The 10,937-nt window shown below is 39.6% G+C and overlaps 1 protein-coding gene across 1 annotated transcript; it reads left to right on the plus strand.

The window, feature by feature from the left end:
• The first annotated feature begins 2,694 nt into the window (after positions 1-2,694).
• On the plus strand, positions 2,695-7,913 carry LOC149816940 (protein trichome birefringence-like 36). The gene is made up of 5 exons (XM_089986987.1): positions 2,695-3,089; positions 3,673-3,844; positions 4,152-4,333; positions 5,943-6,092; positions 7,607-7,913. The coding sequence occupies exons 1-5, from the start codon at positions 2,695-2,697 to the stop codon at positions 7,911-7,913; spliced, it is 1,206 nt and encodes a 401-aa protein (XP_089843113.1).
• The last annotated feature ends 3,024 nt before the right edge of the window (positions 7,914-10,937 follow it).

Genomic DNA, 10,937 nt, shown 5'->3' on the forward strand with positions numbered 1-10,937 from the left:
ATGGTTGAGGATGTGCAATTTTTTGTGCTCAAAACATGTTTTGATGAAGCTTGGACTACCGCTTACCCTCTTATTGTAAGCTTCAATAAAATTAATGTTAACATAAAAAAAATTTAATTACATTAATTTTATTGTTTTTATGCACACAAAAAGAATCTATCTCTCGAATTTGTGCCTTCAATTTGAGCACTTCGATGCATGATTCAATGTCGGTGTCACTTTCATATCATGTATACTCATTATATACATTGACATTCATTCATTCATGAGCATCAAATATTATTCATACCGCATCTGCACATCATTACATGCCAGACACACTTTAATGCACATGCATTAGAAATAAGCATTGAAAATAAACATGGTGTTGGGCTAGCAACTCCATCCCTACCATTGTTTTGGCAATACTACTGCCCCCAAATAACAGTGAGTATTGGAGATCACACCTCCAATTCAAGACACCCAAACAGATGAATCAAGGTCATGGAATTACAGTATAGAAAGTGTCTTGTTTAATTATTAGTCTACTCCATCACACTAAATTCAAATTTAGGCAATACGACCCAAAATTACTTCAAAACTTTGGAGAAAGTCAAAAAACGAAAGGAAAAGCTAGAACCAAAGTCTTGTGACTTTAAAGCGTGCATTCAATTTGGTTGGTCCTTGTCACATTGTCAATTTCATTTTCACGGGTTGACTAGATACACTTCCACACCAGTTAAAAATTTCTCATGGCCTTTGTAGTCGGTTAACATTTCCATCTACTGTAATATACGATCCCATTGGGACTGAGCATTAGCCTGACCTTCTAGAAACCTAATTAGATGGATATTGCTCCACCCCCCATAATCTTACAGATTGCAGTTCATTCTACAATTTACATATAGACATCCAACCCAAATGAGGTTCAGAGACGCCTAGGGTTGATAAATGAACTGATCGGCTCTTAGCACAGCTAGGTTCAGCATATTCCAAGCTTGTTCATGCTCAGGTTGTTCAGATGGTGAGCCAATCTTGAGCTCACTTGTTATAGATTGTTGAGTCGAGCACGAGTATAGGCTCATTTAGATAGTTATATAGTGTATATGTATCATAATGTTAAAAGAAGCATAATAATTCAACGGTTGGATGGATATTGTAACCACTAGATCAGGAATTCCATTTTCACTGCGGATCGTTTGATAAAAAATACTGTTCTTAAATGAGCCAGCTCGAGCCTAAAAGAATGAATAGTACCTGGCTATAAAATGAACTGAGCCCGAGCAGTCCCTGTTCGGTTCATACAAAGCACACCAATTTAGGATAGGATCGGTTGACCCATTTATAGTCTGCTAGTTGAGAGACAGAGAGAGAGAGAGAGAGAGAGATTCTTTCATTGAAGCTCGTGGCAAGCACAATGAAGAGACAACATATATATATATAGATAGATAGATAGATAGATAGATAGATAGAGAGAGAGAGAGAGAGATTCTTTCGTTGAAGCTAGTGGCAAGCACAATGAAGAGAAAACATACATACATTATATATATATATATATATATATATATATATATATATATATATATATATATATATATATATATAGAGAGAGAGAGAGAGAGAGAAAGAGAGAGAGAGAGAGAGAGATTCTTTCATTGAAGCTCGTGGCAAGCACAATGAAGAGACAACATATATATATATATATATATATATATATATATATATATATATATATATATATATATAGATAGAGAGATAGATAGATAGATAGAGAGAGAGAGAGAGAGATTCTTTCATTGAAGCTCGTGGCAGACAGAGAGAGAGAGAGATTCTTTCATAGTCTGCTAGTTGAGAGACAGACAGAGAGAGAGACAAAGAGAGACAAAGAGAGAGATAGAGAGAGAGAGAGAGACAGACAGAGAGAGAGAGAGAGAGATTCTTTCATTGAAGCTCGTGGCAAGCACAATGAAGAGACAACATATATATATATATATTTATAGTCTGCTAGTTGAGAGACAGACAGAGAGAGAGAGAGAGAGATTCTTTCATTGAAGCTCGTGGCAAGCACAATGAAGAGACAACATATATATATATATATATATATATATATATATATATATATATATATATATAGAGAGAGAGAGAGAGAGAGAGAGAGATTCTTTCGTTGAAGCTAGTGTCAAGCACAATGAAGAGAAAACATACATACATTATATATATATATATATATATATATAGAGAGAGAGAGAGAGAGAGATTGAAGCTCGTGGCAAGCACAATGAAGAGAAAACATAGACACCCTTGAGTACTTAAGCATCATCACCGTCAGCATCGCATGCATCAGTGAACAACCTGGCCCACCTTTCCGAGAGTCAAGCCGTGACCACATGCAAACAGTAACCCCATCAACTGCCAAAACAGCCCTTGTCTTGATGATTACCTAGCAAGGTAAGGCTGTCATCAGGAGTAAGAATTGTGAAAAAGTGATCAACTTTACGTTCCCATGCACTTTCTCTGATCAGCATTGTGCTCCTGCCTCTCCTTTGATACTCAAAAGCCCTCTAAACTTTTTTAAATTACTTTGACTATGTTTTACACAAACAAGGTGCACATCTTGAAATTGCTAAACTGAGACCCACCTTTACCCCACCCACCACCTCTTAAGCCTTTACATTAGTTCAGTTGTTACTTGTTACCACACACTTTCTATCCACAATGGCTAGCATTTCAGCTCCATCTCTCCATTCTCTCTGTTTTCTCCTATTGTTTTGCTTCTCCTTCATCATTTTAAGAAGCTCTCATGCAGAAGGTCTTCACTTAAGCCATGGCCTAGAGACACAAAGCCCTACTAGCTTGGATGGCTCTGACAACTTATCACAATGGCTGGAAGATGAGGAAGAAGAAAAAGAAGGCAATCTTGTAATGAATAGCCAAACCTACAGGCAAAGATGTGACTTGTCAATTGGTAACTGGGTTTATGATCCAACATACCCGTTGTACTATGCAAGCTGTCCTTACCTTAGTTCTACCGTGAATTGCTGGAGAAACGGGCGGCCGGATTCTGATTATCAGAGATGGAAGTGGAAACCAAGCAGTTGCTCCATTCCTAGGTAACTTTGTAAGGTCTCATCTTGTGAAACAAGGGTTGTGCTACTAAAGATCTAACCAATTTTTTTTTTTGATATTTACACGTAGAAACCGTCCCCACCATGCTGGCTCTGCCTGCTGTACTTATGGTCACTGTCCTGACAGTGTAAAACTCCGTGGGATTACCCCTTGCCCGCAGGGAGTCATGTCGCTTTGGCTTGGGCTACTTGGTCCTATCATCATGTGTCTGTCTCAAAATATGGAGGATAGTTGTCTGGCCATTTCTGAGACATGGAAAAATTGGGATATAGCATCATATATGTTATCATGCTTGGATTCTTTTACCATACTTAGATGGGAGCACCCTTACTCGATTCTTTCGGGTTCCAGTATCTCATCTTTGGATACGGGCGTGGGAGTCTGTTATTGAGTTTAACATGAGTTGCATTTTGGACCTAGACCAAACTAGATATATGAAGCCCATGTATGTTATATCCTAAGTATTATCGTTTATGTACTAGTTTTGTGGGATATATATATATATATATATATAGAGAGAGAGAGAGAGAGAGAGAGAGATTTATTTGAATTTCTGTGTTGACTTAGGTTCAACTCATTGGATTTCCTTGGAAGAATGAGAAGGAAAAGGATAATGCTGGTTGGAGACTCCATCATCAGAAACCAATGGGAATCACTGGTATGCATGGTCGAAGCAGTGATCCCCAACGACAGAAAAACTCTGTCCTTCCATGGGTCCTCCATGGCTTTCCATGCTTTGGTAAGATACTCATTCTTCTCTTCTTTAAGAGTCTGACCCGGATGAGGCATGACTCAATGGGTCGCTAGCAGAGTGATGTGTAACAACCCTCATAGTCCACTTTAGACTTTGACTAGTCCACTGTCATCAAAGCTGAACCAGGTCCTTTCTTCTCGAGGCAGAACCTCATGATTCAGGAAGACTTGGCTCTTAGGTCTAAACTTCTGCATTTGGATGTTTCACATAACAAGTCCATGTTCATGATTTTGGAATACATGGAGGAGTGCCTGCATTTGATTTTCTTTGAGAGAATGTTTGTAATTTGCAGGATTTTGAGGCATCAATTGAGTTCTTATGGGCTCCATTTCTGGTGGAGTTAAGGGTAGGAGCAGAAAATAAGAGGATACTGCATTTGGATGCCATTGAAGGGAATGCAGAGTACTGGAGGGGAGTGGACATCCTTGTTTTTGACTCTGCTCACTGGTGGTTGCACACGGGCAAGTGGAAATCGTAAGGGACTAACACATTATATGCTAGCTCTCGAATTGATTCAACTCAAAAAGTAATTTAATGGCTGGACTTGTCCAGGTCCTAGAGTTGGATTAAAACTTTTTTTAAGTTGGACCTTGGTTTGACATAGTTGCGACCCAACTTGAGCCAATGGATCTTGGTGCATGGCACGGCTTTCACGTGGACCAGGCTTAGGCCAAGAACCTGTTCAGGCAAGGCAATGGTCGAACCTGACTAGGTCTGGCCTGGCTAATATGTCTTTCAGACATATTTTTATGTTAGCTTGGCCGTAGCCTCAGGTTAATTGGACAAAGTCCAGCCCATTTCAGGGCAGGTATGTGGAAGCCCATTTGGTACCGAGAGCAGATCCAGTGCCCGAGGCCAAGTACTTAACAAAGTTGCCCCACGCAAAACACGAGAGGGTGTTGCATCCAGGGTCCCCACTGAGCTCCGTATGGCGCTAAGTGGGGTGTTAGGGGGGAGCCGTACACCGTTGTACATCAGCCTGCAGGATGTACGGAGCTCCCCCGTGCACCCAACTGAGCACCACGCGGCGCTCAGTGGGGACCCAGGAACATGCACTGTAGCTACAGTGTGTGTTCCTGGGGAGAACATATAACCTGCTCGCGCAAAACACAGACAATCACTTGTGTGGCTTAATGCAAAAAACAGAAAATCGTTCCACAGCAATTTTCCAAATTGGTTCCACTCATATCCCATATGACATTCCTATCTTCGTACCCCTTCTTGGGATTTCATTGATTCAAGTTGTGTTGATCAAATCCGACCTTGCACATGTGATCTACATCATTCATTTCGTGAGATCGAAATTTAAATTGACGAAATCCGACTTAACTACAGTTTTTTTACGGTTAAAAAACCAATGGTTGAGAAAACACACAATTTTGTGATCTAAAAAATCTTTTTTTATTGAAAAAAGTATGATTCAAGAGCCAATTCTTATTAAATTGGCATGCTGGAACAACGTGCGTCATAAAATTTAAGGGTATGAAGATGGGAGATGACATAGGGGATGAGTATAACTCATCTGTCCATTTTCTGTTGTTTGTTATTTTATCAATTTATTAAAGAAACTGCCCTCGGGATTAGAGACCAAGTCAGGCTTAGCTTGCCGTACTTATGGTCATTGTTCTAGTAATGTAAAACCCTGTGGGTTTATTCCTTGCTCTCAGGGAGTCGCCTTGCTTCAGCCAGCACAAGAGAGTGGTGCTCATGGGATTTGAACCTAAACAGTGCGCCGAACGGCCTAGGCCCATCACACTGGGGCTTGTATGGGCCGAATGCTTTGTTTATTTCTTGGCCCGGATACTGGCCCGATGTCCACCCTTAAATGAGAGAAATTTGATCCAAATCAACCAAATCCGTCATGACTTGTAATGTGTGGACTGGTTAATAGGTTCTACCGTTCTAGTGTCCGTGGAATCCATCTGGGTGTTATGACGATTTTTCTCCTTATACTAAAGCCTTTCTGCTTCTTGGTTAAGAAACGGTAGAACTTAGCCTAGCCTCATGACTTACCATATAACTCTCTCTCTCTCTCTCTCTCTCTCTCTCTCTCTCTCTCTCTCTCTCTCTCTCTCTCTTGCAGGTGGGATATTATCATGGAAGGAAATAAGGTCTACACTAGCCTGAACCCAATGGTTGCTTACCAAAAGGGACTAGCCATGTGGGCCAGATGGGTGGACCTAAACTTGAACCCAAAAACAAATCGAGTCATTTTCAGAAGCGTCTCTCCTTTGCATAACGGGTAAACCCTTCTGACTTGACTCTCTCTCTCTCTCTCTCTCTCTCTCTCTCTCTCTCGCACACACACACTCTCTCTCTACAACCAAGATTTACTGGTCTCTTAACTCCTCCTATGTGGAATGTCAATCATATGGCAGCATTTCGGGTGGGGCCTGCATGGAGTGCTGCCAAGTGATTAGCTGAGCACAAATAGGTGATGAGTTAATTAATCAACGGTCCAAGTTGTGCACACACCCACACACGTGGGTCCACACAATGCTCCTTTTCTACAATCTTGACAAGAACAGATTTTGTTAATTGCAAAACATAACACGTTAATAACATCTAGTCTAAGGCCATTAATAGTGTCTGGCCGTTTGAAAACCAAGATTTTTTCTCTCACCCACAAGAGCTCCACCATCTTACTAGACGGTCAGCTTAAGACATTAAAGTTGAACCATAGTTACCAAGAAACAAAATCTATACTAGAAGCGATGCATGCAGGAAACAAGGAAGCGAGTGTTAGAAAGTAATATGAAGCAGGAATCACGAAAAGATGGCAAAGTGATTATACAAAATGAAAAAGAAGTTCATGCAAAAGCAAATAAGAAATGATGTTAACACATAAAACTATATAAAATCAATATGCAAGCTTGCTATCATGAAAATTATAAAGAATAAGAAGTGAGGGAAAAGTGAGTGAGAAGAAACGAGAGGGAAACGCTAAGAAAGCTAAATAAAATTAAATTGAAAAATGAGGAGGAAGTGGGCTTCCCAGTAAAAGGAATCGAGTTTATCATATTTTGGAAGCAGGTTTCCCAAAGTTTCCTCTCCTTTCTAGGAAGCGAAGAGTTTTCCACCTCCAAAGCGAGCCTTCCCATGTAGCAAGAAGCTTCTGGTATGTCAAGAGCTTGATACTCGAGGCATGTTTCCCTGGCTACCAGGCTGAAACTAATAGGTGAGAATTGAGATCAGGTGCGATGCGATTGCCCACTTTAAGTGTGCTGCTCCACCTAATCACCAACCATCTGCTGTTGGGCCCCACAGCTCGCAGGCAATACCCTAAAGATGGTTGGTGATCAGGTGCAGCAGCACACTAAGAGTGTGCAATTACATTGCATCTGATCCTCCCTCCTGTGGGTGGGAGGAGAGCCTCTGGAGCACTGCAAAAACCTATGTCCCCTCTTGTTTTTATTAGGAAGTCCAAAGAAAAGTGATTATTTCTTCCCATTGTTGGAAAAAAAAAAAAGATTTCTCCTTTTTCTGCTCGATATAAAAGCAAGTTAATATACAATTAACAAATGCAAAAGAACGGGGTATAGTTTCAATCAACCATTAATTTGGCATTTTCAAAATTCTATTATGATGTAAATTGAAATTCTCGTTCTTTTGCCATTAGATTATATATGGTCAATTTGTTTCAAAGAGAATGCTACAATAACATTCAATTGTTCAACTTTATCCACATCAAAACCTCCATGAATGCATCATCGATCACCTTATTCATTGCGAGTTTTTGAGGCATAGGCGAAATGGAGATAAATGCTACAACCAGAAGGAACCATCACTCTGGTTCGGGATGCGACGTCGCTTGCCGGTGCAACTGCTAGTGCTACAACATGTGGTGAAGACAATGAGGTTCCCCGTGTACCTTCAAGATATCACAAAAATGTCTCAACTTCGCAAGGATGGGCACCCATCGTTGTACACTCACATGCTGAGTGAGCAAGAAAGGCAGCACCTTAATCTCCATGGCCTGGATTGCAGTCATTGGTGCTTACCTGGGGTGCCTGATATATGGAATGAAATGTTGCATGCATCTCTATCTGAGTGACTTGTATATGCAGAGTCGCTACTCTAAAGATGAATCAGAGGCCTTTGTTTAGGTTAGGAGTTAGTCTGTCATGTCTGTGACATGAGCATGAAATAAATTGATAGCAAAGGGGATCTTGTTATTCTTTGTTATCAATAACCATAGGATAGCGTGCATTGGCATAACACTTACTACTTGTATTTGGATTTCCTGATGTCTTTTGTGTATATATTTTTGTATTACTAGAGAGCTGAAACTAATGTGGTTGTTTATATAGGCTGTGCATCAAATTCAACAAACATATGCACACACACACAGTTGGGAAATAAACTGCGGGAGCTTGTGGCTAAGCTCTGTTCATCTCACATAACTATTCTAGTTAGTAAAAGATGCTCGATGAGCCAAGCACGAGCATAATTATGTAAATTATCAACTTAACCATAAAAATTGCTTGGTTCAACTCACCTCAATTCATGTAAGTTCATTAAAAAGATATTTAAGTGTTATTCATGCATGTCAGCTACTATAATATCAAACAATTGGTCGAGGTTTTTGGCTTGCAAGGAGAAGGCCTAGGGTTTGATTTTTTTTTATGACTAAGGAACCCTCACTGAGAACCCAGTCACATAATGAAACTGCCTCCCTGTGAGGTAGAACTCTGGGTTGAGGACATGACCACCCAGCCTTACGTCCCCCAACCATGATAAAGCAACAACAACACCCATGCGCCAGACCCCGCCTTCGACCCTAGGCCTTTAGTGTGCCACAAGGCCCTGCTGTCCACATGGATTACCACCATGATGATCTAGGGTTTGTTTTCTATTCACTCCATAATAAAAGTATATATTCTAAAAAAGATCCAGCTTGAGCTCAGCTCGACTAGCTTAGACTTTTCATGAGCTCAAGCTCAGCTAGGCTAACTAAAATCCCAGGCCAGAGCTCAAGCATTGGTTCGGCCGAAATAAGACAGGTTGAAGAAGCCCAAAGTCGGATCCTTTGATTCATCTACCAGCCTATATACAGGGCTTTGGTTGTGAAAGTAAAAAGTATGAAGCTGGTAAGCACTACCATATTTTATCATGAAGAAGCAAAGAGAACAAAAGAATTTGTCATTCATTATTACAGGTCGTCTTTAATTCGATGCTCTAAAATAAATGTAGCATACAACCCGAATCTCCAGGTAAGCGATGTTTCTTTTTTGGCAAGCACCCTATTTCACCATGAAGAGATGGGAGGACCAAGAAATAACCTAACCCTGTGGGTTTGTAACAGTAACAGTATTATTTGGTGAAACTCGCTTGGTGTTCAACCCGTGCTTTTAGGTAAACTAATACTGCTATTTCCACATGGTTTTGTCCGAGTTTCCATATTGTAAAAATGTAAAGTAAAAGTTGTAACATCTGTCGTGTATATCCTCTTAGGATTGTTAGGATAAGATTTCCTATTTTTGTTCCTTGATTTTAGTCCGTCAATTCTTTCTAGCTGAATTTAAGGGATTTGCACTTTGTATTTATATTTTTGTCCAAGTGGATAGATCGTGAAGTTCTGATTCAGTTTCTCTATCAACTCTAATTTTCATCTTACTGATTCTACTATCGTTTGTATCAGAGCATGATACCTGCGTGACCATCTTTCATGAATTCCAAAAACATGAATCAGCGATCGAATGGGAACACCGGTAAGAATGAATCGGACATCGTCCATGGTGCTAATCCATGTGGACAGCAGGGTCTTGTGGCACGCTAAAGGCCTAGGGTCGAAGGCGGGGTCTGGCGTATGGGTGGTGTTTATGCTTTATCATGGTTAGGGCACGTATGGCTGGGTGGTCATGCCCTCAACCCAGAGTTCTACCTCACAGGGAGGCAGTCTCATTATGTGACTGGGTTCTCAGTGAGGGTTCCTTTGTCATAAAAAAAAAATCAAACCCTAGGCCTTCTCCTTGCAAGCCAAAAACCTCGACCAATTGTTTGATATTATAGTAGCTGATCACATGAATAACACTTAAATATCTTTTTAATGACCTTACATGAATTGAGGTGAGCTGAACCAAGCAATTTTTATGGTTAAGTTGATAATTTACATGAGTTTGCTCGCGCCCGGCTCATAGAGCATCTTTTACGAACTAGAATAGTTACGTGAGGGTAGCCACAAGCTCCTCAGTTTATTTCCCAACTGTGTGTGTGCATATGTTTGTTGAATTTGATGCACAGCCTATATAATCAACCATATTAGTTTCAGCTCTTTAGTAATATAAAAATATATACACAAAGACATGAGTGATTCATTCTACGACTTGGTGTACTTTTATCACCCAATAGGTTCTTTCAATTCATTGCTCAATCATGAGTGATTCCATGTGCATACATGATTTTTATGTCTTACAACACATCATTATCATATGCTACACAAATACAAATTTGTACATTCAAGGCACCACGTTGGTTCCTTTAAATTGCAAGTTCATTCATCAACATATACATTCATGCATTTCATGTCTTATAGCATATAACAACATAATCATATGCAACATATCAAATTCATGCACTTATAGCATCACATTTGTTTATTGAACTACAAGCTCATTCATGAGCATTAACATGTGCATGCATGCATGCATTTCATGTCTTATAGCACTACATAATAACATATAACATAATGTTACATATAATAACATCATATTGCACATGTAACATATCATATTATACATTAACACTTCATGCAACCCATTAAAGCATTATAACAAAATTTTAAGTATAGCATTCAACAATTATTTACAAGTATTTACATATTTGCTCAACCTCAATATGCCCACATACAATACACCTACAAGTCATGTACCCATCTAGTTCAACTCTTGAACCAAATCATGTTCAACCAGTTCATTTTTAAAACCATGACATGCTTAAAAACCCAAGTTCCAAATTCAGGACTATATGGAAAGAATTTTTTAGTTAGTAGAAATTATGTTATGACCTGAATAAAATACATTTAAATATAAGATTTTTACTATAGTTGCACACATGTGTTAGTTGTATACAAAAAAAA

Source organism: Nuphar pumila, chromosome 14 (genome assembly GCF_984573655.1).
Source record: "Nuphar pumila chromosome 14, dmNupPumi1.hap1.1, whole genome shotgun sequence".
Taxonomy (NCBI): domain Eukaryota; kingdom Viridiplantae; phylum Streptophyta; class Magnoliopsida; order Nymphaeales; family Nymphaeaceae; genus Nuphar; species Nuphar pumila.